The sequence below is a fragment of the Dendronephthya gigantea genome, unplaced genomic scaffold (genome assembly GCF_004324835.1).
Source record: "Dendronephthya gigantea isolate DGI-Jeju-01 unplaced genomic scaffold, DenGig_1.0 000012F, whole genome shotgun sequence".
Lineage (NCBI taxonomy): Eukaryota > Metazoa > Cnidaria > Anthozoa > Malacalcyonacea > Nephtheidae > Dendronephthya > Dendronephthya gigantea.
The window spans coordinates 1704625-1732451 of NW_021163022.1; the positions used below are offsets into that span (position 1 = coordinate 1704625).

Genomic DNA, 27827 nt, shown 5'->3' on the forward strand with positions numbered 1-27827 from the left:
TAATGTTCTGAAGGACCAAAATTAATCGAGGGGAAAATTTTGGTGAAATTTTTAATGGTCCGGGTCTAACTCTGGAAAAACTTGCCCTTAGACGCGTGAAAATTCTCGAGGATTCAAGCTCGTATTAAACTTTGATTCTTCAATATTAATACCACCCATCGCGATAGAATAACCTAGTGATTCAGGTCAGTGGATTCAGGTCAGACGAGACGAGTCACATGAAAAATATGAATACATTTATGGTTAATTGCTTATCAAACATGGTCGACTGCCCTATATTCCTATTAAGTGCTTACTATTATACGCTTGACTGGTGGTTTGTTGCAAAGTGTATGCAAGAATTTGTTGGCTATAATGTTTTGCCAAACAAGTGCGAGATAGTGAGCGGTGAACGATGGAGTTGGAAGTCGATCCGTTTGTCTCTGAACACACTCGGATGTATGTTATAGTTCATCCCCAAAATTATGTCTATAATTCGGGTATTATGAACGAGGAGGAAGAAGACGAATCGTCGAACAACTCTTGTGTGTCTTTTATCGATGAAACAATCCTACCGCGACAGAAGAACTTGCCTAAGTTCTTTGCACAAAGACTTTCCCGTATGGCAGTAACTCTCGCAGGTATTACTTTAGCAGTGACATTTGTAATTGCCCTGTTAGCTTTCTTGGTTTCACAGACAACAGCAAGTTCAGCCGCGTTTGGCTTCGGATTTGATTCAGTCTTCACATCGCTCTCTTCATTTTTGATAATATGGCGTTTCTGGTCTATTCATTCGACCGTGAGGGAAATAGCGAGAAAAGAAACACTCACCACAATTGCTGTTGCTACCAGCATGGTTATAAGTGCGGCATGTATATTCACACGTGCTTTCCAGTCTATCAAAGCGAGCGAACGGCCAACACAAATGACGTTTGTTATAGCAGTATCTGCCAGCAGTGGAGTGGCGTATTTTGCTTTATTTTTTGCAAAATACAGAGTGGCTGTACGCATGGGAAGCGCTGCGTTAATGACGGATGCAATTGATGCACTTAGCGGTGGAGTACTGGCGTTAGCATTGCTTATATCTTCGTCGATTTTAAAATACTCTCAGACAGTATGGTTTCTGGATTCCTCCATTGCAATGGTTATTGCTGCGTTTTCTGTGTGTTATGGTGTGACTGTTCTGGTGCGTATGTTAGCCTCGTACAGAGACCGCGAAATCGCTGTAGCAGCCAAATTTTATGTTGTAGACAAGTTTTAATTGTCGTGACAAGAAACACGTTAGAATTTATTAGAGCTGTACAACAGTCATATATTCAGTAGATATTGTATCGACGGTGAGGGTAATGATGTGTGAAAAAACTACGTAAGACCTCGTGGAAGACTCTAAGTTATAAGAGATCCTGTCATATCGAAATTCAAAGACCTGCCTTCGTTTTAGGTTTATAAATCCTAACTAATGCATCAGCTTCACTACTTAATCCTATAGACAGAAAAAAGACAGTAAACACTTCTGGGGCCATTTGTTCAAAGTTATTGGCATCGAGTTGAAAAATATAACCTCCCTTAACTGCATGCCCAAAGATAATTCTGGGAAAATGATTTGTACAGGTTTGCGTCACACTAGAAACTAGGTTTTGAACAACTTGGGCAGAGTGTTTTCACGCTTTTTCTTAACCCGTTTTTATCAGAATAACAGGGATAGAGAATTCCATGATGAGATTATAGTTCTAGATAAGGAAAAATATGACGCGTGTAATATTATATGGCACTGTGATTAGTTCAAAACAATAAATTCTTTAGTAACTAAATAATGAGTTATTAACTTGAACGCGGGTAGCTGTGACTGAACAAAAGAGTCAACTCTGCAAAAACTGCTGCGTTCTGCACTAGCAAGCAGACCTGTATACCAAGTGTGTTTGTAGCTACTAAATTAAAATCATTGCATAACATCAACGGTATTGAGTCTTGTAATCCGAAGGACTCTCGATCCTTCGCAGATATTGAATTCTTCATGAACTTTTACTTATGAACTTTTCTTTTAACGAGTCGAATGCAAATGAATACAAACAAATAGGTAAGTTCATTAACATAATGTTTGGCACATAAAAAAGTTCAAAGTCTAAACCTTGGCCATAGCCTCTAGCAATCAGTTAATTGAATAAGGTGAACAGCATCAAATTGAAAAGGCTATTTATAATTTATTTGCACAAATTTTCAGTTTATCAGACTTTATCCTTCCTGAATCCAGCCGAAGAGTAAGTTACCGTTGGCATCCTTATAAACACCCCTGACTCTGCACAACATCAACAAACCGATCACAGTTAGTCAGTTACGTAATTAATGTACCATTGTCAGATCACAGGAGCAACCCCTCAGCTAGGAAAATTAACATACCAAACTCGTAAAATTGCCTTGAAGGCAATACCCTAAATATTTGGGGAGTTTTTTATTTATTCACGTCCCATTGCGCCAAACTCGGGCCCATCTCCCTGACTTGGTATCTTAAATATTTTAGTCAGCAGCCACGTTTGCATCAATAGGCAGCACACAGTTCATATGAAAATGACGGAATATATGACAGTATATATGGTTCATCCTATGGAAATGACGGAAGATGTGACAGTGTATCTTGTTTGTCCTTGCGAAAACGACATGATATTCGACATGATATGACAGAGAAGGATATGGTGAGTTCAGTGGCTCGGGTCTTTATAGCGGTCAGTGGTGAACCAAAAATGGCGGTCTCGTAGATAAAACAGCGTCCGTTGGTTACGGAGATATATTTCACCCTCCCTATCATTCTAAAAGTGTAAATAATGGAGTCGATCTCCAACTCGATGACGGACGACGATCTCAGCCTTCCTATCGATTTTAACATGACGTAAGTGGGGCCAATTTTTATGTTTTTCTTACTTTTGACGTCGAGCACGACAGCAGATGGGCAGCTTGACAATAACAGGTTGCATGATATGACATGTTGACATGTTGAAGGCTAAAGGTTAAGAACCACAGAGCACGGCTAATCCATAGCAACTATTGACAACACATACTTTGCAATTTGTAGTACTCAAATACCCCGAGTAATGGAAGGAACAAGCACGTCCATGAATGAGAGCATGCCTGCTGGTAAGTTTACCGACATTTATTCACAACTTTATATAACACTTATGCGTGAAATTACAATATATATTTTAATGCTTGGATGATTTTTGTACAAGTATTTGTACACTGCACAAATGTATCTATTTTGCAACTTCTTCACAATTATGGATCCTTTAATTCTTTTTTTACCCCCCCAGCATTCAATAAAATTTTCATCATAGTGTGATTTCAGTAATTGCTCTTAACAAATGGTAATAATGAAATGCTAGCGAATTTCTCATTTGCTGATCGATGAATGTTGATATATACCTCCCCACCATATCCTAAAAACCAGATGATCAATAAAATGATCCAATGAACAAGATGATTGTCTTAATCCCTGAGCCAGTGCTGGTGAGGGTACTAATTCTGCTTGGATATTAAGGCTCTTTAGCATTGTCTAAAATGTTATCATTGATTTGTTATGATGTGTCGAAATGCTTTCATATTAGCATTTGCCAAAGACCAATAAATTTTGCTTTTCAGTGAATGGGTTCAGGCTCAAGTTAACGGACAGCTTATAATATTAGCCATCCTAGCCATAGCTTTGCTGAAGCTACGTACTGTACCAAAAAATTATATGTACTGTATCCATTGCAAAAATCTATTGGGTAAAATTTTAAACTCTAAGATAAACTGCTGCAAATAAATGGTGGAAAATAAACTGCTTTGAAAAAATATTTTTCAGGAAAGTTCTCTGAAGTGCACACTATAAAAGATCATGAAATGGTAAGTCAAGGTGTCTCTTGTCTTGTGTTTTACCAGTATTTATCCCTATTTTTTCACTTTGATTCATAATTTGTTATATTTACATTAAAGCACATCTCAGAGTTGAAGAAAGAAAATTTTGAATTGAAACTCAGGATATATTTCTTGGAGGAAAAGCTTCAAAATTCACAGAGAGATGTTGATGATAATGATACTTTTAAAATGGTAAGAGATTATACTTTGCCTTAATTTCTAAATCAAACACGCATCATATCATTCCTATTTCGCAGGTACAGTACAATATTACATATTGTTGTTCATCATTTGGTAACAGTTTGCACTGTTTAAACATTATATTTTCTTTAGAATATTGAACTAAAAGTTGAAATTGAAAAACTAAAGAATGAACTAAACGAGAAACGAAGACTCCTACTGAAAGCATCGTAAGTGGCTCATTTAGGCATATAATATTTAATTTGCAACCTCGTTGACGTGTGCACAGCCACATATATCTTGCTTGTAGTATGTTACATATTTCTTCCATCATTGTTTTAACAAACTACCGGTATTCTTCTTCATCAAATGTTTTTAATGTTTAGAAATGCAGTGGAGAGTTTGGACAGAAATAATCAGGAACAGATAAAGAAGGTTAATAATAAAGAATAATAAATAGTAAAACATTTCTTTTTTATTGTATAAGGTGGTAATGAGCAAGTGAATCACTTCAAATGTGGTGTCCTGTCATGTATGGAAACTTTTAAAATTCATTAACCATTGTGGACGTAGTATATAAGAATTGTTATATATTTTTGTAGCTAAGAGATCGACACATCCGAGACCTGGATGAGGTGAAGGAAAGTTATAACATGAAACTAAAAGCAAATGAAGAGGTACCATGCAAAATTTTTACATACGGTAGTCATATCCATATTGTAGCTTCATGATGATGATAATGCATATATGTAACCACAGAACTCAGTGATTATCCTATTGAATATTAGATGTACAGAGAATGTATAATAACATAGGATCACGATTTTAGCAAAGTAGCAAATTAGATAGTTACTAAACTCTATTAGATTTATATATAAAGTAATTGTATACCAAAATATTGGTGTAAAAGTTATATATGCATAGTTTGGGTTATATAGTGTGTTTATTTCAAGGCTAACTTGTTAATTTCATCCAAACTGTTTCTGAATTATTTGTTGTTTTCATTTCAGGTATTGAAAATAGCAAGTGAGCAGTCAGAGCAATTTAGAAACAAATTGGTGTGTGATAGATATCTTTAAAATATGAGAATAGCCTCCTTCAGTTTGTGATTTTTTTAGTATAAGGCATCAACTTGTATTGATCAATGGTTTTATGCTCAGGTTGAAGCAGAAAGAATCAATCAACAAATTAAAGAAGGAACGAACAAAAATGGTTGTTCAACATTTGAAGCCACTGAAATGCAGGTATATTGCGGGTGTTAATTTTGCCTGTTAGATTGAAATAACTCTTTTACCTATGAATGAAATGATGGTACTGTAGGTTCAGTACCTGAAACTATATTTGTTTTACTGTAGGCAAAACTACAAGCAAGTCTAAGGGAAAAAGACAGGTAAATATGAATGATATCATGCATGAATTTGCAGAACTTTTCGTTTGTTATTTCAACTCCATATTAAACACTTGGACAATTCAATCATTCAACCTCTGACAAACAATTAGACAATTGTCATTGTTGTCGCTAAACATTGATTTCTGACTAAATATTTAACCACATTTCAATGGTTTATTCGATGCTATTTTTTAACATTCAATTCTATATTTCATAGAATTATAGATGAACTAAAATCAGCGGTTGATGTTCGCGAGTCTCGTATTAAGGTAACTTATAAAAGTCGTAAAAATACAAGCAATGTGTCTGTGTTTCTGGCCAGTCTTAAAAGAAATAAAACATTGAAATATTCGGTAGCGAGTGCATGTTCATTTTTTATCTCGGATTCGGCGTGATTTCTCTCGTACTGAACTGGTAATGACATTCATCCTTTAGTTGTTGTCACAAGCCTGTGATCCTGATGCAACGGAACAGGTATTAAGAAAACTCGTAGGCAGCTTTCAATATACCTACATGCAGGAAGAAATTAATCATGGCAGAAATAGGAAGCTTAATGAATTAGGCATAGTTTTGACACGTTGAATATAGAAAGCCGCGCGCTTGATGATTAGACCATTTTTAATATAATTATTATTCGAATATTTTAATCTTTCGATCTCATGAACAATTGTTGACCAACAAATAAATTAATGAGTCAAAGAAAATGCACAATAATAACAATATTCCTTAAATTTTTACAAGACAAGTAATTTAATGGGGAAAAAATGCAATTAAAATCATGTACATCATAATGCAACAAAGTTATATCAACAATGGCAATTTAAGAAAAACCTATTTTATTTTATTATTTCATTTCATCACCTGAAATCCCTCGGTTCAGTTCTACGGAAACACCCAGACAGAAGACCTTTCACTCTTGAAAGTTGAAGCGAATATTGTTTGATGTTGTACCCCCAGTCCCGCTTACCAGCATACAACGTATTTACTGACCATTGGGTTTTGTGGTTCTTACTAATATATGAGAGAGTTCTATAGAGAGTTTATTTAGTTTGTATTTGCTAACTCTACAGTGTTAACATGCAGTGTTCATTGTTAAATATATATTATTTGTTCTGCTTGCATTGCAGGTCAAAGGATTAAAACAAAAAATTGAAGAGCGCGATCGACAAATTTCGGTAGTGTAACTGTGTGAATTAAGAATAGTGTATCAGTTGTGTGACAAAGTCGACATAAAAACTTTCCGATTTCCTACAAAATGAAAATTGTCCTGATTGTGATATTATTGAAAGACGTTTTGCAATAAACTTGTAAAACATTCCGGTTCATTGAAACTGTATAATATTCTATCGTAAACACCAGTTATTGCTTTCATTTTTAGGATTTAGGTGAAAAGTTGAAAAACTCAGAAGCGTCTATTAAGGTATATCTCATCAAAAGCTGCGAACTCAGTAAATTCGCTTTTCTCTAATCTTTCTAATCTACTCGTACTCTTTTCTGAACATTCATCACTCAAATATGTCATATCTCTGATGATGATTCTAAAGTATTTTTATTCATACAGGACTTAAAAGGTTCTTTGTATGAGAACGATAGAAAACTCCAGTTAGCATTACAAGATGGAAATTCGTCAGTTCAGGTAAGCGAATGCAGCTGTCTCGTTGACTTTGTACTGACTCGCATCTTGCATGAGTTGGCATGTCTTTTTCTTCACAAAATGATGTAAATGTGTTTCATTTTATTCCTGTTTTTTTGAAACAATCTTTTGTTTTGTTTTAAGAAATTGAATGAAAAACTTCGCTTAAAACAAGTTGAGGTATGCATACATGGCAGTGATGGCACATAACTGCACTATTTCATTGAATATTGTAACGCTCCGACACGCTCTATGCATTCAATTCAAGATTATCTGTAACGTGCGGGATTTTCCCTAACTTATCTCGCCTTTACACACTGCATGAGATCAGGTTACCAGCTGAAAGTACCCACACCGTTTGCGCGCTCTCATATTCGCAATTCGCATTCCTGATGATATTGATGTCTACCTTGTGTACTACAAACTGTTGCTACACAGCGTTTACTAATGACTGAAGCCCGCAATTCTTTATGAAAAACAACGTTCTTTAAACGCATTGTAATATACGTACATAATGCAGGTATGTATGTAGGAAATGATGTAGGCTAAGTTTGGGTTTAAGTTGATCTTATAGTATAAACACATGTACTGTAGTGTACTGTTTCAGTTCAGGTGTTCGAGGTAGTCAATGACTATAGAGGCGCTTGTACGTCGTACAAGATAGATGAGTCGTTATTTTGGTTGGCTTCTCGGTTGATCTAAGGTGCAGGGGCATGGACAAGCGATGTTACGTTGAGAATACAACCAGAAATCATTGACATATGATGTTTTCATAATAGTATAATACAATTTATCTGGGATGTCATGTTATAAGACCTAGCCAGAACCAGTCAGGAAAAATTCGACTTCAGCTTCTTTGGCGAATTCTGTCAGAAATCAAGGACACTGATGTATTTATGATATTCATTTTGGAGGATTCAACCTAAAATTTACCAAGATTTCACCACTTACCCAGAATCGGTTGCAGAGCAGCCAGAGCTCCTCTTGCGAACAGACTGGGCTAATTCAGAGCAACTGGGTTCCAGTTCATACTGCATATTAATGACGTATCAAAATGGCGATGAATTTTGTTTCCATGACCAAATATAAGTTCTGATGCAGCCTTTAACCATGAGTTACTAGTGTTGCTGTTATCATGATTTCATTGCTGAGCGTTACCCATTGATTCAATTGATTCACACAACTTTAGATGTCGTTTGTGCAAATCCTGATTTAATATTTTACTTGATTATTCTTTTTGTTCCAGGCTGAAGAAATGCAAGAGAAGTTTCGCATTCTTCAACAGAATCTTGAAAAGGCGCAAGATATCATCGATGAAGCAAGCTTGAAAGATGTTGAGGTGAAGATTTACAGTCTTGCGTCAGATTCCTATCTTCTGATCTGTGACGTTAAAGGTTTTCCCGTTATTGTCTCGTATCCTATGAGAGCGTGGGGAGGGTGTAATTTCTTTCAACATTTACATTCTCGCCTGAAAACTACCCTGGGTCCGTGCGAAAGCAACTACAAACACCCCGCCAGACACCAGATATCTGCCCCCTCTTCCCAACTGATATTTGTTGGTGTGGTGTCACACAGTTACAGAAGGAGTATCAGACGTGACAGATTATTTGTGTAAAGAAGCTGATTAATTTTTACTATCTTAAAAGGCATTTGAAGAGAAGTCAAAAGCCTTAAAGGCCAAAGATGCGTTGATTGCCGAACTGCAAGGAAATCTTAAACAGAAGGAAATGGAAAATGATGTAAGTGTAACACTACCAGTGACTTCATTTTTAATGCTTTTTCATGTAAATTTTTTTCACACTGAATATGTATCCTGATACATGCACTGTCAGTGATCCATGCAACACAATCTCAATCACACTATTTTTCCAGCATTTGACTCGATCTTTGGCAAGGAAGGATATAGAACTACAGGTAAGATTCTCTCGAACTTACTTGTATATCAGGCCTCAGTGCTAGAAACAACCTACATTAAAGACATTCATCGTAGATTTATCCTTTTTTTTTAATTATCAAATTGTGATTAAAGAGTTTTTGAGCTGTCGAAATAAATTATTAATGACCATACTGGAAGCACAAGTTATAAATTTCAAAATCCTATGCGATTTTCATGGCCTTTTAGCTATTAACGAAAAAATAAGATTTTAATCAGCCCCTTTTTTAACGAAAATCCACGGAGGAAGGTTGTTGAGATGTGGTGATAAAAAAAACCCTTGAGAAGCTCATAATTCGTAATAAATATAATCATAATTATAATCTTCTCATGTTCTCTGATTAAAGCGAGACTCGCGTGTGAATGCAGTGAAATGACTTTTGAGAGTGTTTTTTGTAGAGAATAAATGAACGAAATGGCGAGCAAGATGACACTGCGAATCAAATGTATGCAAAAGAGAAAGAGCTTACGGTTTGTGTGAAAATATATTTTTATTATTACCGTACAGGATTACCATTTTTATCCTGAATGTATTAGGTTCTGTTGAAAGTGTCTTTCATTTTATACGAAGGCGTTACATATGATGGCAGTATAATAAATTGCTTCAACCAGAGTTAATTGAAAACCGAAAATAAAAACCTTTTTACCATTTGTATAAACGAGATCACGGCCAACGAAATATGTAGAGATAATAAACAAATATATGAATAGAGACTACTGTAACTCTCTCGTGATAGCAGTTGTTATGCTCTTCAATATGCTCTTCAAAATTCAATGACACAAAATCCATTTCCCATAGCTTTAAGTCATTTCCGTAGTATATATGTTTTCATAGCAACACACATTCTTTGTGCGACATCATGTTTACGTCAGCGACTAATGACCTCCTCCAAAATTAACATACACATTATTCGCTGTGATTAATTCGCAAACGTAATATCTTCGGTAATTCAGTGCACTTTGGTTATTATCACATACTGTATTCGTATTTAAGAAGAGCGATGAAACTAAATAGAATCTATTTGCTATTGAACGTGGTATTGATAGTATTCCATTATGTTTGTGCTACAAATGGTGAAAAGATGCTGGATGACGCTGTGAGGCAATCGCTGACACGCGAGAATGAACAAAACACTTTGGTGACATCAAAGCAGAATTTGGATCATTTTGAGAAGCGCCCTGTGAGAAAACTTGTCCGTCGTTCGTTGAGGAATGAAACAAGTGAAACAAACAAAGGACTGCAGGAAGATGTTGGTAATTCTACTGGTACAAAATTACAGGGTGATGAATTGCCTCCTGGAAGCAGTTTTCCGTCACCTGACGGCTCAGGTTTTAAACATGATCCGCTGCCTGGAAAGTTTGATTGTCCCAGGCTGGAAGAGTCTTGTCAAAATAAATGTTCGAACAGAACTCGTTTTGTCGAAACTCATCGTATGTTTGTTCCGATGTGTGGCTGTGATACTTCATGTAATGACATTTTTACGGACTGCTGTAGTGATTATACCAAACATTGTGGGAGCAATACTGTCGTCCGTGGCGATCATGTGTACGAGGCGAGTTCTTATTTGCAATGCGAATCTGAAATAAATCTGTTCCTCAGGCCTTGTGAACCTCCTTCAGGCGTATGGATGATAAAGAAATGCCCCCTGCATTGGACTGATGACGTCATACGTCACAAGTGCGATTCGCCATCGAAGTTTCTCGATAACCGAACCTACGATACATTAGTTCCTGTGTACAGCGGTGTAAATAACATGACGTATAGAAATCAGTATTGCGCAATATGCCACAATGTAACATCATACGAATTTTGGGAGTTGTCATTTTCGGAGCTGGCAATTCCTCCCAGCCACTTTAACAAAGAACAATTTATTAATTTTCTCAACTCAAATATCAAGCATTTTAGAGGAATCCAACCTAAGGATAGTTTCTTTGTGCGTTATTGTTACTTTCCGGACGTTGTCAAAAGTTGTTCGAAAACATCTAAATTTGAAAATGCACGCGCGTGTATTAACGGAACGGTTGAGATTGTCCGTTCAGAAAATAGAGTTTTCTATAAAAATCGCGCGTGTAGCTCGTGTCACGATGTAAAATCCCCGTGTCCTGTAAAATTGATTTCACCTACAAATTGTTTTGTGTTACCAGCAGATATAAGTCGCTCAATGAACTTACAAGACTACGATGTTGTCAAGGTAACCAGAACGTGTCCCCAAGGAGAGGTCTACGATCCATATATATCCAAATGTCGTCCCAGTTATCAACCACTTGTCCTTAATTCCTCAGGTGATTCTTACAGAATCACAATGTCATTGTTAAGATATACCTTGTCTCCAATGCTGATGGAATCGAATCTTCCTGAAGACATTTCAGAAAATTTCAACTTGTCCCGACGTCAAATATTAGATGTTAAAGTTGCTTCTTCTGGAGATAAATATATTATCTCATTCACGCTACATTTGACGCCAGAACAGAGCTTGATCATTTCTGCGAACAACTATGGAAATCCCTCGAATCTTGACCTTTGGAAGTTACTGAAGTTTCAAAACGCCTTTCCTTTGTTGCTTGGTAACAGAAGAAATTTAACAGTATTTCGTGTTCGAGTTCGACGATTAGCCTGCATTCATTGGGGAACTTATCAAGTTTACTCTAAATTACCAGACAACCGTCTCTATGTAAATCAAACTATGCTTACCTACGAACCGTATGAATACGAGATAAATGGACCTGCTCCCAAACCAACAGCAAGAGTGTGTTCAAAGTTGGCTCCTTTTCGCATTAATGGCTCTTATATAGGCCTGAAACCTTCCGAGTATAGTCTGCTACCAAACCTAACTGTCGTATACAAAAACCTCAGATACGACTTCGGCGAATATTCCTTTGTAAACGGAACGGTTTATATTTTTGTTGGATTCAAACGCAAACATGAGATTAGTCATATGGATCCTCCCCTTGTGTTGACAATAATGAACTTCGTTTGCTATGTTTTATCCGAAGTATTTCTTGTTGTCTTAATTGTGACTTATTTGCTCTTCAAAGAATTGCGAACTGTTCCGGGGAAAAATCTTTTAAGTTTGGCTATTTCACTAGCAATTGCTGATCTTTTCTGGTTGTTGGGTCATGAATTTACAGCCAGGGGTGTTTTATGTACTGTCCTAGCTATCGGGATTCATTATTTTTATATGGTATATTTTACTGCCTGCTCTGTGATCGCCTATCACTCGTGTTATGTATTTGGCCGTGGTATTTCAGCATTACCAGACTTGGACGAGGAAAAGAGACGATTTATCATCTATTTTTTGGTAATATGGTTCGCTCCAGCAGCATTTGTGGGACTGCTCGTCATTTTAGACCAAACAGATACTCTTGCTGTGAAGTACGGCCTTGTTAACCAAACTGTTTGTTTTTTGGGAACACAACAAGCTAGTATGTATCTGTTTGCGTTACCAGTCGCGCTCTCCCTCGTGTTTAATACAGCAACGTTCATACGCGTCGCAAAACATTTCTTCAAAAATCAAAGAACAAACTCGCAGTTCTTATCAAGTGAGTTGCAGAAAAAACGAGAAAGACAGAATGTGATCATTTGTTTCAGACTTTCAACGTTGATGGGCTTCTCTTGGCTGTTTATCTTTCTTCATTTTCTTTTTGAATCAGTCACTCGGGTATTTCTTTATTTGTTTGTTTTGTTTGTTGGTCTGCAAGGCGTTTTTGTATGCGTTGCATTTGTTTTCAATCGCAAATGCTTAACACTCTATCGTGGCTTGATCCATTCCAAGTTGAATCACGTGAAAAGCAACAACAGAGAGATGCCCAACACAACACGTACTATGAACAGCATATACAAAGACACCAAGCTATAGCTGTGCTGGAAGATAAAGATTTAGTTTTAATATTTAGGAGGAGGGACTTTTAGATTGTGTTATCAAATACTGTGTAAAATAAATCAATAAAAGCGTGTGCAAGTTGAAGTTTCTTCAGGTGTACCTTTCCGGGGAGTGCGGGGCGAGTGGCGGGGCGGGAAGGGTGATAAGGAAGAGATTGGGACTGAACCAGTGAACTGTAATATCAACTTGAACGCTAACTCCTACAGTTCAGCAAATATTGCAATCATTAAAAAAAGTTACTTTTTGACTCTGTTTCTCGTTCAATTCTTGTAAAAATTCGTGAATGATTGTATTTTACATAGTTCCTAGATGATTACACTCTACATCTGTCTCAAACGTTCAAAAACTCAGAAAAACTACCCTCAAATTTGGCTTTAAAGATGGCGGCCAAGTTAGAGTTCCAGGTTTTATTGTTCACTGGAATGAACTTCTAATATATACTTCTAATTTTAACCTTTTCACTCTTATATCTTTGTTTCACACTGTCAAAAAATATCCGAAGTCCATGAATAAATCTAAGATTAGTTTGTAATAAGCCGTAGTAAATTCATTCATATAGGCCCAATGATTTATTTAATTTAGGCCTTGTCTGAGGAACTGACAAACATAAGAAACAAGCTTCGGGAGGCCTGGGACCAACATGAGGAACAAGTACAAAAGTTAAATCGGGACCATCAGACTCAAGTGAATGCAAAAGATCAGATCATTCAGCGTGTCACTGAAACACTAGAGGACAAAGAAAGCATTATACAGGTTCGATGAAATTAACACACGACATTAAATTAATATGCGACATTGAAAAAAATTACTCCTCAGATAGTCAAAAGAAATCAAATGTCGCCTACGATTAAACACTACTCCTGACTGTATGAGAACTCGTGGAATCATGAATATCTGATTGTTTCACAAAGCCAGGCACGCGTTATTTCCTTGTTCTAATTCCTTGTTTACAACGATCCGAAAGAGATTACTACTGGTGAACCATGCTTGAACTTTCATGGCGGCCTTGTCCCATGAAAAAACCCTATAAAGTCCCCCTGATGTCCCAAAAATTGAACGGTCTCACTTAATGTTTCTTTTCTCTTTATTTCAGGATTTGATTGTGACCCAGGAGAATCTTTCGTTATCAAGCTCCCGCGATGTAAGTTACGTCATAAATGAACGTTGCAATTCTGTCTCGATGTCGTACCATGATTCAGAGAATTATTTTTACTCACTGGAACGCTAGAGTAGGGAATGCTTTGATTACTTTATTCTATTCAGGACATCACCGACACGAAAGAAGAACTGATTCAAAAGTTAAGAAATCGTTTGGAAGAACGGGATGCTGCTGTTGAGGTAAACATGTTGAACGTGATAATGCATATATAACTCAGATGTATGAATTAATATTGCGATGGTGCTACTCCGAGTTACCAACCTGGCGTGTGCATTATCACTATCACTTTACGTAAGACACGCGGATATGAAAGGGATTAGATTGAGTTATATCAACTATTCGAACAGTCGTGGCATAGCAGCTCAGTTGGAAGAGCATTGAACCAACAAACCAAAGGTCTCGGGTTTGATTTCCTCCCTGATCAAGCTAATTTCAGCTTGCCCAACTCAGCCTAGCACCATTACAAAATGAATATGACCCTGGACTCGTCTACAGGGGTACAACACCTGGTGGCTTAGTATCAGTGCTTTGTACATGTCCACATCGCTGCTCCGAAGTGGTTTATATATGCACGGCTTTAAACATGCATAAATCATCGCGTTTAGTACAATCATTTTTGCATTATAAACTATGCATGCATAAGCTAATAGCTTGACATATGTTTCTGTAACTTGTTATTTCATATTTACATGCGATTGTATTTGATCCTTTGCACGTTTCCCTCAGGCGAATATTGAAGAGAAATTTAAAGCTCTTCACAAGAAAGAAGAAGAAATACAGGAACTGCGTAAAAGTTTACGAGAAAGAGATCGTTTGATTGAAAATATTAACGCTGCCGTACTCAATAACGAAGATGTTGTCAAGGTAATTTGCTACAGGTGCTTGTAGTCTCTTGACAGTGTTTGTGTCTATTCACTGATGCATGATCAACAATATTTTAAATTCTTCTATAGAATTTGCAATCTACACTCAGGGAAAAGGCAACTCTCATCGATAGCTTAAAAGCCAATCAACAAATCCAAGAGAGTCAGTTTGAGGTACAGTCGAAACTTTTCACACAGTTTTCGCCGGAAAGCCTCTACGAAGATGCGTTCACGTTCAAAGGACATTTTTGTAGCAATACTACTGACAGTTTTGCTCAGCTTGGAATTAAGCGTCGGTTTTTGTGTTTTTGCCTCATGAAATATCTTAAATATCTTGTTCTACGTATTAAAGGAAGCCAATGAAATTGCTTTAAAGAAAAGTCGCGAGAATGAAGGTTTAATTGAAAAGTTAAAGAGAAACCTGGCAAATCGCGAGCAACAAATTGAGGTGAGATAATTATGACAATATATAGTGGCAATCCATTTAATTTTCAACATCATGTAAGATATGCAACGTTAAGGTTCAAAGGGTCTTAAGTCAAATTCAAATTGAAGCAGTGTGTATAATTCCACTCGAAATTAAGATCCTTGAACCTCTAGAATTTACCTACATCGAGTGAGATGCTAAAAATCATAATTGATTTATGTAGCATTAGGTTTTGTGATTATTATACGAGGAACACAGCTTGAGAGAAATTGTAACCCCAGTAGGCTGCAGAAGCTTGACCAACTTTTTTGACATACATAAATGCCTTGAGGCGGAGCCTGTATTCCTTCGCAGGGTTCCATTCTATAGTTTTCTTTGATCAGGTAAACTCGGGCTCTGTGAACGAGATTGCGAAATTCCAAGCCATAGTGTAGGATGCAGGCCCTAGCGATTGAAGTTCCGTTGTAGTTTCGTGTGCTAGAGCTAATTGCTTTTATGCGCTGCCGTTTACGTTTTTAGAATTTGCAAAACGTCCTTCATCGGCACGCCGCTGCAGAGGTTAGTGATTATGGTCAGTTATAATCGATTATAATCGTATAATAATGGTTAGTAATAATAGTTACTTGCTCACATCGCTAAATTTCTGTTGAGGCTTCTGCGAGGATGGTTGCGGGACCGGGGAAGGGGTTGGGTAGAGGATTAGTGATAACTTAAAATCACCTTGGCAGGAGCAAAGTAGTAGGGATTCAACTATTATTTGGAGTAAATTTGTTGTACATCGTGTAAAATATGGTATTTTAGGTAAAGGATTCTGAAGAAACAGAATTAGTCAATTTACTTGGCGCAACGCTGAAAGAAAAAGAAAAGTTGGTAGCGGTAGGTTTGATGATTCCTGTGTTTGATGGTCCAACTGCGCATGACACTTTTTCTGGCTTTTTAGCTGCGAAATACTGAGTGCATGCAAACGTTGTTAAGTGCATGCAAACGTTGTTGAGTACATGCAAACGTTGTTGAGTGCATGCAAACGTTGTTGAGTACATGCAAACGTTGTTGAGTACATGCAAACGTTGTTGAGTGCATGCAAACGTTGTTAAGTGCATGCAAACGTTGTTAAGTGCATGCAAACGTTGTTGAGTGCATGCAAACGTTGTTGAGTGCATGCAAACGTTGTTAAGTGCATGCAAACGTTGTTGAGTGCATGCAAACGTTGTTAAGTGCATGCAAACGTTGTTGAGTACATGCAAACGTTGTTGAGTGCATGCAAACGTTGTTGAGTGCATGCAAACGTTGTTGAGTACATGCAAACGTTGTTGAGTGCATGCAAACGTTGTTAAGTGCATGCAAACGTTGTTAAGTGCATGCAAACGTTGTTGAGTACATGCAAACGTTGTTGAGTGCATGCAAACGTTGTTAAGTGCATGCAAACGTTGTTAAGTGCATGCAAACGTTGTTGAGTGCATGCAAACGTTGTTGAGTGCATGCAAACGTTGTTAAGTGCATGCAAACGTTGTTGAGTACATGCAAACGTTGTTAAGTGCATGCAAACGTTGTTAAGTGCATGCAAACGTTGTTAAGTGCATGCAAACGTTGTTGAGTGCATGCAAACGTTGTTGAGTGCATGCAAACGTTGTTAAGTGCATGCAAACGTTGTTGAGTACATGCAAACGTTGTTAAGTGCATGAAAAACGTTTAAGTGCATGCAAACGTTGTTAAGTGCATGCAAACGTTGTTGAGTGCATGCAAACGTTGTTGAGTGCATGCAAACGTTGTTAAGTGCATGCAAACGTTGTTGAGTGCATGCAAACGTTGTTAAGTGCATGCAAACGTTGTTGAGTACATGCAAACGTTGTTGAGTGCATGCAAACGTTGTTGAGTGCATGCAAACGTTGTTGAGTGCATGCAAACGTTGTTGAGTACATGCAAACGTTGTTGAGTACATGCAAACGTTGTTGAGTGCATGCAAACGTTGTTAAGTGCATGCAAACGTTGTTAAGTGCATGCAAACGTTGTTGAGTACATGCAAACGTTGTTGAGTGCATGCAAACGTTGTTAAGTGCATGCAAACGTTGTTAAGTGCATGCAAACGTTGTTGAGTGCATGCAAACGTTGTTGAGTGCATGCAAACGTTGTTAAGTGCATGCAAACGTTGTTGAGTACATGCAAACGTTGTTGAGTGCATGCAAACGTTGTTGAGTGCATGCAAACGTTGTTGAGTACATGCAAACGTTGTTGAGTGCATGCAAACGTTGTTGAGTGCATGCAAACGTTGTTAAGTGCATGCAAACGTTGTTAAGTGCATGCAAACGTTGTTGAGTGCATGCAAACGTTGTTGAGTGCATGCAAACGTTGTTAAGTGCATGCAAACGTTGTTGAGTGCATGCAAACGTTGTTGTGTGCATGCAAACGTTGTTGAGTACATGCAAACGTTGTTGAGTGCATGCAAACGTTGTTAAGTGCATGCAAACGTTGTTGAGCGCATGCAAACGTTGTTGAGTGCATGCAAACGTTGTTGAGTGCATGCAAACGTTGTTGAGTGCATGCAAACGTTGTTGAGTGCATGCAAACGTTGTTGAGTGCATGCAAACGTTGTTGAGTGCATGCAAACGTTGTTAAGTGCATGCAAACGTTGTTGAGTGCATGCAAACGTTGTTGAGTGCATGCAAACGTTGTTGAGTGCATGCAAACGTTGTTAAGTGCATGCAAACGTTGTTGAGTGCATGCAAACGTTGTTGAGTGCATGCAAACGTTGTTAAGTGCATGCAAACGTTGTTGAGTGCATGCAAACGTTGTTAAGTGCATGCAAACGTTGTTGAGTGCATGCAAACGTTGTTGAGTGCATGCAAACGTTGTTGAGTGCATGCAAACGTTGTTGAGTGCATGCAAACGTTGTTGAGTGCATGCAAACGTTGTTGAGTGCATGCAAACGTTGTTGAGTGCATGCAAACGTTGTTGAGTACATGCAAACGTTGTTGAGTGCATGCAAACGTTGTTGAGTGCATGCAAACGTTGTTGAGTGCATGCAAACGTTGTTAAGTGCATGCAAACGTTGTTGAGTGCATGCAAACGTTGTTAAGTGCATGCAAACGTTGTTGAGTGCATGCAAACGTTGTTGAGTGCATGCAAACGTTGTTGAGTGCATGCAAACGTTGTTGAGTGCATGCAAACGTTGTTGAGTGCATGCAAACGTTGTTGAGTGCATGCAAACGTTGTTGAGTGCATGCAAACGTTGTTGAGTGCATGCAAACGTTGTTGAGTGCATGCAAACGTTGTTGAGTGCATGCAAACGTTAGTTAACTTTGAACTGTAGTTAAGGACAGAATTGGCCAATCAAAGTCGTTTATTTTAGAGTTAACTAGGACTTAACTATGCAAAGTGTAGTTGAAGAGTTTTATACAACCGACCCCTGACATTTGAATTGTTATGGTCTGTTGTAGCAATTTTGTTTATTTTCAGGAGTTGTTGACAGAAAGATCGACAATGATGGCACGTTTTGAGGCTAACAATCAGAAAATGATGAGCACTCTAGCGGGGAAAGAACATTTACTGAAGGTATTGTAAAATATTCATTCATGTGTTTCTGAAATAACAGCTAAAGGATTTGCTTTTTTCTGAAGAAGACAGGTAGCTTCGAGCGACTTGTCATTTTTCGACTGCTATTTGTACCACTAAATGTTATATTCTCTTATTTCAAAAGGACATGTCCGCGGAAAATGACCGAATCTGCTCCGAAAAGAACGACAGCATTGCAAGGTTACAACAACAAATACATGACTTGAATCTTAACATTCAGGTGAGGAGTCTTTCAATGTGATAAGTTTGCACGTTGCATTATCTTGTTACAACACAAACTAAAATGTTATATAAGAAAGTGGAGGAATGCTTACTCTAGTGAAAAACAATTCTACACTGTATGTGTAAATCAGTATAGATGTATTTAACATCTTACAACTATTTCTTGGTGGGATTTGAGAGAAGAAAACCCTAGCTTCATGGGATTAAACTTGTGGTCAGTTCAAAGTTAACTAGAGATGAAGAAACGAGTTGTGTTGTTGAAATCTTTGTGTTCTGCTTTAGGGTGTCGAGAACAGTAAGTTGTGGATGAAACAGGAACACGAAATTCTTCTTGGAAAACTGAAACAATCCTTGGAAGAAAAAGACAGAACAATTGAGGTAAATAGAATTGTTCATTGACATTAGCATTCTGTAGCTCCCATAAGTCAAGCTCAGATTTCACTCTACCAGATTACTGTTGAAACAAGTCAAATGTTTGTCACTGCGGAAAGTTAACTTTAAAACATGCACTAGGATAAATATTAACTGATTATTCCACGTGAAGTCCCCTTAAATTTTTTCGTTTTAGAAATTAATCAAAACTAGCAAAGAAAAAGATAAAGTATTTCTTAAACTCCAGGTTAGTTAGAAAATCCGTTGTCAGGCTCGTCACGTATTTACATTGAGGTTTAAAAAATGTTTCATTTGTTTTTTTGTAGGAGTGCACAAGCAATAAAACATCACCTGTTAGGCTTGAAATGGTACGTTTCATTAAGAATTACTCAAGTTATGATGTGACCCATTGGCCGTATATTGATTGTCTGAGCCAGAACGCCTCAAACAAATTTGTTTTGCTGAAATATGGGACTCGATGACATTTTTTATCTAGACGAATCTCACGGATAAAGTGAACGAACTTGAGAAATTGTTGCACGAAAAAGAAGGTAACAGTGATAGAAGCAGTGATAGATGCTTAATGTCTCACAATTTCACAACCGTGCCAGCATTTGTATGCCTCTGTATTTGCCATTTAGCCCCGAATAATTATTCTATATACTGCCGTATTTGCTTTGTCTTAAAAATTTCATGACAAAACTGATGAAGCATAACTAACCAATATTTTGTATTGTTTTCAAGATATCGTGACAGAGCTTGAAAGAGTCGTCAAAGAACAAGAAATGAGCATCAATGAAAAGAAGCAAGAGGTGTTTGAAAATACTAAATTTTTTGATGCAAATTTGTGGTCTGGTTTTCTCTGATACATCATCTTTTCCTTCTAACACATCAAGACTGTATGCTCACCCATGGCATGACGTGATAGGGAATTAAACACCAGTCATGGTTATTTTTGTTATAGTACATGGAATGTGTATCAGAATTTGAACACGAATTGGAGGAAAAGGATTTACTGCTTAAACAAGCCACGTGAGTAGTATATATTTTTGGCGGTCACACTCTCGAGAGTTAAGCAACTGTAGAATGTGATAGGTCTGAGCATCTCTTAGCCTGCTCGCTCTACACATCCGCCATAAAAGTAAAAATCGATCGGGTTTGTTTATTCTGTCTTATGATGTGATTATTGATTGTAGAGAAACAATTGAAGCTTTTCAAGCCAAGTTGAATAATCTTCCAGTTCTTGAGGTATGTAATGCATCACCATTTACAGTAGATCAAAAATTAACCGCAATATCTATTCACCCATTTGTTAATGTTTATTTTACAAAAGGAATTGAAAAGGAACTTGGAGCAAACAAAAAATGTAAATTTTGTCTATTTTCTCTATTGTGATACTCGTTTTCCTTAAGATTGCAAAATTCAACTCAGCATATGTTTGAAGGTGAAGTTTGTGTGTATCCATGTTTAATTTTTAGGCCTTCAATAAATCTGAAATGGAAAGAAAAAAGGTTGAAGCTGATTATGTGAGTTCACTGATTAATTCCTACATCGTGCTAGAATAATAGAGACCTTAAGATTGATGTTAACGGCAAACCGTTATATGGAAACCCGGCAAACTTTAAATCACATTTGAAAGTAACCCTTACAGGTTTTCGACAGCTTAGTTCACATTTCATGCTTCAAATTTTTATGGTCAAGATTTCCCAAATTATGTAATCATTAATAAATTGCAATCTAGCAAAGCAATCAGGAACAGCAGTTGGAACAAATGCAGATGTTGGAAAACGAGGTTACCTCCTTACGACAACAGAAGGAATCTTGGTCTTTACAGCGAGAGAACATTGCAGAAAACAAATCCAGAGATCAGGTATCGTAGAGTGTAATTTTAGATACCCTACCCTACCCTACTCAGGGTGCTTTCTTGTTTTTTGATGTTGTGCTAAGAACACTGGTATTGCCCAGAAATGTTGATGAATGATTGTCACAAGGTCATTTCAAATGTCTATTTTAATTGCTCCCAGTTTGACTTCAAGCAATTATGCAGTTTTGGTAGTACTTATCGTTCTAATGTTGTTTACCTTCTCTCCCATTCGACTCGAAATCTCTTGGTATGAAATTGGTAAAAAAGCAAGAGATGTTATGTACTCTATGATACATACACCATCCCATTCCCTATATTCTCCAGGCGTGAATTCAATGTTGTGTTTTTCTCTGCTCAGGTGAGTCGTCTCGAAGACCTTCTGCAACAACAGATCGACGAAACAAGTAGACTTTTTAAAATTCTAAAAGAAGAACGTGAAGGTTATGAAAATGTCTTAAAGCAATCAAGCTACTCAGCTTCTATTGATTTGAGCGGCGATTTGAAACTTGTTTCCCAGCTTCGTCGTTCTCTCGAGGAAGGTATTGTAGAAAACAACAAACTCAGGGCGCAGTTAAAAGAGAATATTGCTCAAAGCTCTGAGAATGAAAAACCGCACAATTCTCAACAGCAAGACGAGATTGAGAGACTACATGCGAAACTTGAAGACAGCGAACGATGGAATAGGTCTTTGCAGAGTCGTTTAGATGCAATGCAACCGCGTGGTGGTGTTAGTGGATCCACTGGAAGCCTTGGTATGTCGGGTACAATGTTTTCAACTCGGCAATCGGGGAATATGGAGACTGTTCCAGGAAGTGTAAGTTATTACATTTAGATATTGGTTGTATTGTTTGTGCTGTTAATCCGTTGTTTTACTCTCGAGCTCTTTTATTAATTGCGGTTGTAACCATTTCCGTTGGTTGTTGGTGATGAGGAACGTTATGTTGTATTAGTATTGTCGTCAGTATTTAGTGTTTTGCTACCATCGTTCTACTGTTATGTTATCCTTGCTGTTGTCGCTATTGTATGTCTTGTTCATCTTTCTAATGTGACGATTGTGCGAATTGTCGTTTTTAGCCAATCGAGGAAATCAAATCTCGACTGAATGAAAGTCAGAAGATGAACACGAAACTCCGAGAGCAGCTACAGAAGACCACTGAAGCTGGAGCTGAAGCGAAAGCTGGACTCAACCAGCTCAACGAACAACAGAAACATGAAATAGTTTTACTTCGACAAGAACTGAAGAAGGTAAACAAATCTTGTGACGACTTGAGAGTTGCAGCAAAGAAATCAGAAGCTGAGTTATCCTCCTATAAGAACGAGCATGATATTGAATTCAATACTTTGAAAAGAGCACTTGAAGACAGCCAAAAATTTAATAAATCTCTAAAAGAAAGGTTAAAGGAAGGGAAAGAGCACAAAGAGATCCAGACATCGTTGACGAGTAAAAGTTTACCCAATGATAGTATTAATGTAAGTCAACTTCAGATGGAGCTAACAGAAAAGACCCAAATGGTAGAGTCCTTAACTAAGAAGTTACAAAGAATTGAACAAATTGAAGCAGGTAAAATATCATTTGCATCTTCCGACGATGGTGAAAGTTCTGTCAAAAGAGAAAGCTCAATCTCCCCGAAGACAGCCCAAATTCGAAAATTACAAAACGATCTGGAAGAGAAGCAAAGAATGAATGAGGCCTTATTACAAGACAGAACTTCGCAGGTCAGTCACCTTGAAAAGGAACTGGCTGAAAGCCACAATACGATTCAAACTCTGAGATATAAACTAGAAATAGATAATGAGAATAAACAACATCAGACCTCCTTTGACATTGACAAAGCTAGTATGACTACGCCACATGATTTTGTGGATGGGACGACGAGTCCAGATGAGCAAAGGTCTAAACAAGTGGAACGTCTTCAAAAGGAATTGGAGGAGGTTTACAAGAAGAATGAGGATTTACGGAAGACTGTCTCAGACAATATCGGAATAGTTGACTTGAATCGGAAATTAAAGAACAGTTTAGCTGCATCTGAGCAGAAGGGTGGTGTACTTACGAAAGAGCTCCAAAATTATACAAAAAAGCTTGAAGACAGCAATATTGAAGTTTCGCGTTTGACAGACGAGCTTGCTGAAACTCGTTCAATCAACTCAGGTCATGTTGCGCAGCTAAAAGACTTGCATCGCCAACAAGAACAGGCGACAAAGTTTCGTGAAGAAGCGCTTAGTGCAAGAAGTATGAATGAAAAGTTAAGTGCTGAAGTGAAAAGGCTATTTTCATCTCTGGAAAATGCTTTGAAAGAAAATGAAAAGTAAGGAGCCTTTGAGAAGATTAGAGTGATACAGATTTTCCATAAGCTAATGCCGAGTTTTGAGGGATATTATTATGAATTTTTTTAGTTCTTGTAATTTGTTTTCATGTAGTTAAATATATCGTTTACCGCCATTTATGATTCGTGAAATATATAACAGTAATGTGCAGGTTATATCTGGTATTTACCATGTTATCGAAATTTACCAAATTATCTTGAAAATCAGTACAAAATGTGTACATGTGAAGACTATTTCAATATATACTTTGCATAAATCTCACGGGCTCAAATTCTGACAGGTTATAAAACACAACATTAACATTTCCACTAAGTTGTGCATGATCTTTAGGTGTGACCTATAAAACTTTTTCCCAATACTGTATATACTATGCGTTTCTTTTTGTTCATTGATGATATTTTGTTCCATTCATAGATTGAGTGAAGCATTATCAAATAGCAAACGTCAAGAACATTCACCTAAAGATGCAGCAACCTCTCCTGTATCGAGGAATCTGTTTAACGATTCCCCTCGTGGTAGTCGAACACACTTATCACTGGAACTTCAATCTCTTCGTGAAAAACTAATCCTTAGTGAGAAATTGAACACAGCTTTAAAATACGAACTGGAAGCGAACAAAAGATTCGCAAAATCTGGTTCCTCGGATGAGCCCCTCATGCATCATCTCGAGGAACTACGACAGCTACGATCTCGCCTAGAGGAGAGTATTAAAACATACGATGATCTTTGTGTTCAGTTGGAGGAAAAGTTGAAGGAGTTAGGCGAGGGGGAAGGCGAGGAAAATGTCTTGAAAGAAAGCATGTCTCTTGTCAAAGATAACGAAAGTTTACGTCTTCAAATTAGAAAGTTGAACGAAGAATTTAAGTTGATTCAACAGCAACTGGAAGATCACAGGCTGACGAGGAAAAGGTTAGTTTACTTAGAGTTAACAATTCATTAGTGCCTTGCGTATAGGAAGAGGCATGAGGCTGATTGCATATAAGATATTCTTTTTATTATACTGTCCATAATTTTGATACTGCATAGTAATAATTTATAATCACTCGTCCACATTGCCGTATTGCTGAAATGTTTATTTGTATTACAGGGATAAAGAACAAATTACTTTATTGAACAGTCATCTCATCGAAAGCAACAAAGCAAATGAAAGTCTACGAAACGAACTTGCCATTTGTGATAGCGTGATTAAATTAAGTCAGAAGTCAGATCGTGAAGAAGGTATAAATATCAGTTGTTTAAGACTGTTTTTCACTTTACCTTGCTTTGTGTGCTGAGTTCCTGTGTGTCAGCGAGCCTTTCACAAGCTTTAAAGCCTGTTCGCAGGCTGCTTTAACGCAGATTGGCAGTGAACAATGCCTTAAAATTACTCAGTTACTCTAATACCAAGAGTGGAATCACGAACTCGCGGTGTTCTGATTTACTTACCAATATTTTTTGCTTTTTTCAGGTTCAGAAAGCACCAGTTCGAATAATAACGACGCTATCATGTTACTGTTGGCTGAAATACGTAGTTTACGTGAACAACTAGAGACCAGTATTCAGTCAAATAACTCGTTAAGACAGATGCTACAGAAACAACTCTCATCTTCGCCACAACGAGAAACAGTCCGATCACCAGAACATGCGCCTTCTAGAACAAGTCCTTTGCTATCCCCTAGTAAGTAAAGATTGCTATGATTGCTCTCCCCTAGTAAGTCAAGATTGCTATGATTGCTCTCCCCTAGTAAGTCAAGATTGCTATGATTGCTCTCCCCTAGTAAGTCAAGATTGTTATAATCTTTCGTATTGAAACTATTCTCTCTACAATGAAATGTTATCTGCAGTACTAGATCGATCAAAGTCTCTACAGCGTTCACCAGTTGAGAAAGACAGAAGTTTGGCTTTGGAGTCTCAAAGTCTTCAAGAATTACGACAGTATATCAACTCTAGTTTCCAAAGTTCTGAGACCGTGTTGGTGAAAATAATGAGAATAACTCTCGAAGATGTGGATTCCAGTGGTAAAGTAAGTCAGTAAGAAAATTGTTCTCCAACTAAGTTAATGGGAACTTGGACAACATAATGGAAATTCTGTCAGTTGCCGGGAGGGAAAGTTGCACCTTTTAAAAACTTTTCGTCTGCGATAGATTAGTGAGACAAATAATTAAACTTTGAGTTTGTTTTAATGCTTTCAGCTTGATGAGTTGAAGAAAGACTTGGAGTCTTTGCGATCGTTGTTGTTTAAGAGTGTCAAGTTGTTGGATCACTTGTGGGCCGAGCATCTCTCCTCTGGTCCTTCAACTACTGATAAATTAACTAAACAGGTATTGTGCTGTGTAAAGTATATTCTACTATGAATATATTTGACTTCAGTGATTGGATATATAATACAATGTGCCGCGTGGATGATTAATAACCATGCAGAGCTTATGCGAATGCGAGGCTGGGGCTTGCCCCGCCACAAATCACATGGTTTAAAAACTTTTCCCGAGTTCCTCCGTTTCGTAACAACAAATCTTGCTCATAATGACGTCAACCTGAAAAGCCTGATGTTACACAAATAATGTTTGATTGGCTCGTGCGTTTTACGGAGCCAATCAAACTTCGTGTACTATCAGGCTTTCTGCGCTCGGCGTCATATGATATGAGAAAAATCTATTTTGATAGTCACTAGATCCGAAAAATAGGCTTTGCATATGTTATTTCATAGACTAATTCTTCTGAAAGCCACAGCCATTAGGGATTATACGTGTCCAGTTGTGATAGTTTTTGTTTGTTATAGAACGATGAATTACGTAAAGAAATCACGTTACTAAAGAAGAGAGTGCTGAGTCAAAGTAAAATATTGGAAAATACAGCAACGCGTCTTGAGGTAAGCGTTGTTCTGAAATATTTATCAGGCAAAATTTTCTATTGTTTTTGCCTCTCTCGATACGTCCTATGTAAGTTACCGATAAATTTCATTGCACATTTCATTACGTTGATATTTTTCTTTTTATGCAGTCATCCAGTCGGATGAGGAAAGAAGTTGAACGTTCTCTTTTCGCACGATGTAAGTTGCAGTGTCATCCACCATGCACAGTCTTTTGTACACATTCCAAGTTCCAACGTTGTGTGGAAATAAGGCAAACGTTCAGCAAAACTCTGGTCATGTTCGTGGGTGTATGAGGGGTGTACTATAAAGTCGATTAAAACAAGAGCACGTAGTCGGTGGGCAATTAAACAAAGGCCTGTCTATCTTTGCTAGATTTAAGCAGCGATGAGCAATGATGTTGTTCTGAGCATCAGTTAACTTGCGGAATTTCTCAGTTGTCCCTTTTTCCATTGTAGTATCAGAGACACGAGACACTCTTGGTATCTCAAGAAAGCACCTTGAGGTTAGTTTTCAATTAACACGTGCATTTGTGCATGATGGAAGAAATCCAGAGATGGTGCTGCTTTTATAAAATGTTATACTATAGTTTTATATTGAAGGTCCGTCAGAGAAGAGTTTCTCTTTGTTTGTCTCATCCGATCCTTAAACGTATAGTTTAGTTTAGTTTAGTTAGTGTTTTCATTTTATATCTATCATAGTTAAATTTGGATATAATTTCTCTTGGATAAATGTACCCAGCTGTCAAAATTTCAAAATGCTTGTCATAAAAAATCCTGAAGTAGTATTTGAAGTTTTTTTCAGGGCAACCTTTTCTAATTATATTATCCACCTCTATTTTTTAGGATCACTTGGCATCCAGGAATGGCAATTAATTTCAAAAAACATTTTTACCTTATTTCCTTACACAAATGTTATGTCATAAATGCAACAAATATATTTTATATCCATGTAGAATAGAATAATAATGCCATGCATTTCTGCGAAAATGGAATTATTTTCCTATGGCTGAAATCCACTATCTGTTTACCAGGGCGTTAATGTAAGTTATAACTACACAAAAAGGGAAATATTTAATATTCAAACGGGTTAAATACAGTATTTTATGTGCGAACAATGACTGAATGTCATTCTGATCTTTTATATCTTCTGCACCCTCTGGACGGTGTCTAAAAACAGGTCGGATGCAAGGGTCATGTTAAGGCATCCCATTTTCGAAAGCGGGCAGTTCTTATTGGAGAATGGGTTGTTCTAAAACCTAAAATGGGCAGTTCTAAAAATTGGGTTTTGGATAGA

At 37.3% G+C, this 27827-nt stretch overlaps 3 protein-coding genes across 3 annotated transcripts; all 3 read left to right on the forward strand.

The window, feature by feature from the left end:
• The first annotated feature begins 244 nt into the window (after positions 1–244).
• LOC114518927 (transmembrane protein 163-like) lies at positions 245–1826 on the forward strand. Its single transcript, XM_028538961.1, has one exon. It carries the CDS (start codon positions 395–397, stop codon positions 1238–1240), a length of 846 nt encoding a protein of 281 aa, XP_028394762.1. The 5' UTR covers positions 245–394; the 3' UTR covers positions 1241–1826.
• Positions 1827–2681: 855 nt separating this feature from the next.
• Positions 2682–27789, forward strand: LOC114519188 (myomegalin-like). The gene is made up of 51 exons (XM_028539272.1): positions 2682–2863; positions 3047–3108; positions 3812–3852; positions 3943–4056; positions 4198–4274; positions 4431–4479; positions 4647–4721; positions 5055–5102; positions 5205–5288; positions 5400–5434; positions 5652–5703; positions 5870–5908; positions 6562–6609; positions 6813–6854; positions 6996–7070; positions 7212–7247; positions 8314–8406; positions 8714–8806; positions 8940–8981; positions 9400–9471; positions 13464–13634; positions 13975–14022; positions 14145–14219; positions 14767–14904; positions 14994–15077; positions 15256–15351; positions 15850–15888; positions 16132–16206; positions 18784–18879; positions 19025–19120; positions 19405–19500; positions 19691–19741; positions 19821–19862; positions 19991–20045; positions 20239–20306; positions 20459–20526; positions 20691–20742; positions 20828–20860; positions 20973–21020; positions 21236–21364; positions 21717–22172; positions 22433–23664; positions 24098–24592; positions 24771–24901; positions 25131–25340; positions 25507–25685; positions 25855–25983; positions 26442–26531; positions 26663–26711; positions 26990–27036; positions 27377–27789. Exons 1-51 carry the CDS (start codon positions 2799–2801, stop codon positions 27404–27406), a joined length of 5850 nt encoding a protein of 1949 aa, XP_028395073.1. The 5' UTR covers positions 2682–2798; the 3' UTR covers positions 27407–27789.
• On the forward strand, positions 9503–12992 carry LOC114519189. Its single transcript, XM_028539274.1, has one exon. The coding sequence runs from the start codon at positions 10002–10004 to the stop codon at positions 12855–12857; it is 2856 nt and encodes a 951-aa protein (XP_028395075.1). The 5' UTR covers positions 9503–10001; the 3' UTR covers positions 12858–12992.
• Positions 27790–27827: the final 38 nt, after the last annotated feature.

What these genes read in the sequence shown, in the direction of transcription:
- LOC114518927 (XM_028538961.1), top strand. Translation starts at nt 395, where the DNA reads ATGGAGTTGGAAGTCGATCCGTTTGTCTCTGAACACACTCGGATGTAT.
- LOC114519189 (XM_028539274.1), top strand. Translation starts at nt 10,002, where the DNA reads ATGAAACTAAATAGAATCTATTTGCTATTGAACGTGGTATTGATAGTA.
- LOC114519188 (XM_028539272.1), top strand. Translation starts at nt 2,799, where the DNA reads ATGGAGTCGATCTCCAACTCGATGACGGACGACGATCTCAGCCTTCCT. An exon ending in CCTATCGATTTTAACATGAC is followed by an intron (nt 2,864 to 3,046) that starts GTAAGTGGGGCC and finishes TGCAATTTGTAG; the next exon opens with TACTCAAATACCCCGAGTAA. An exon ending in AGCAATTTAGAAACAAATTG is followed by an intron (nt 5,103 to 5,204) that starts GTGTGTGATAGA and finishes TTTTATGCTCAG; the next exon opens with GTTGAAGCAGAAAGAATCAA.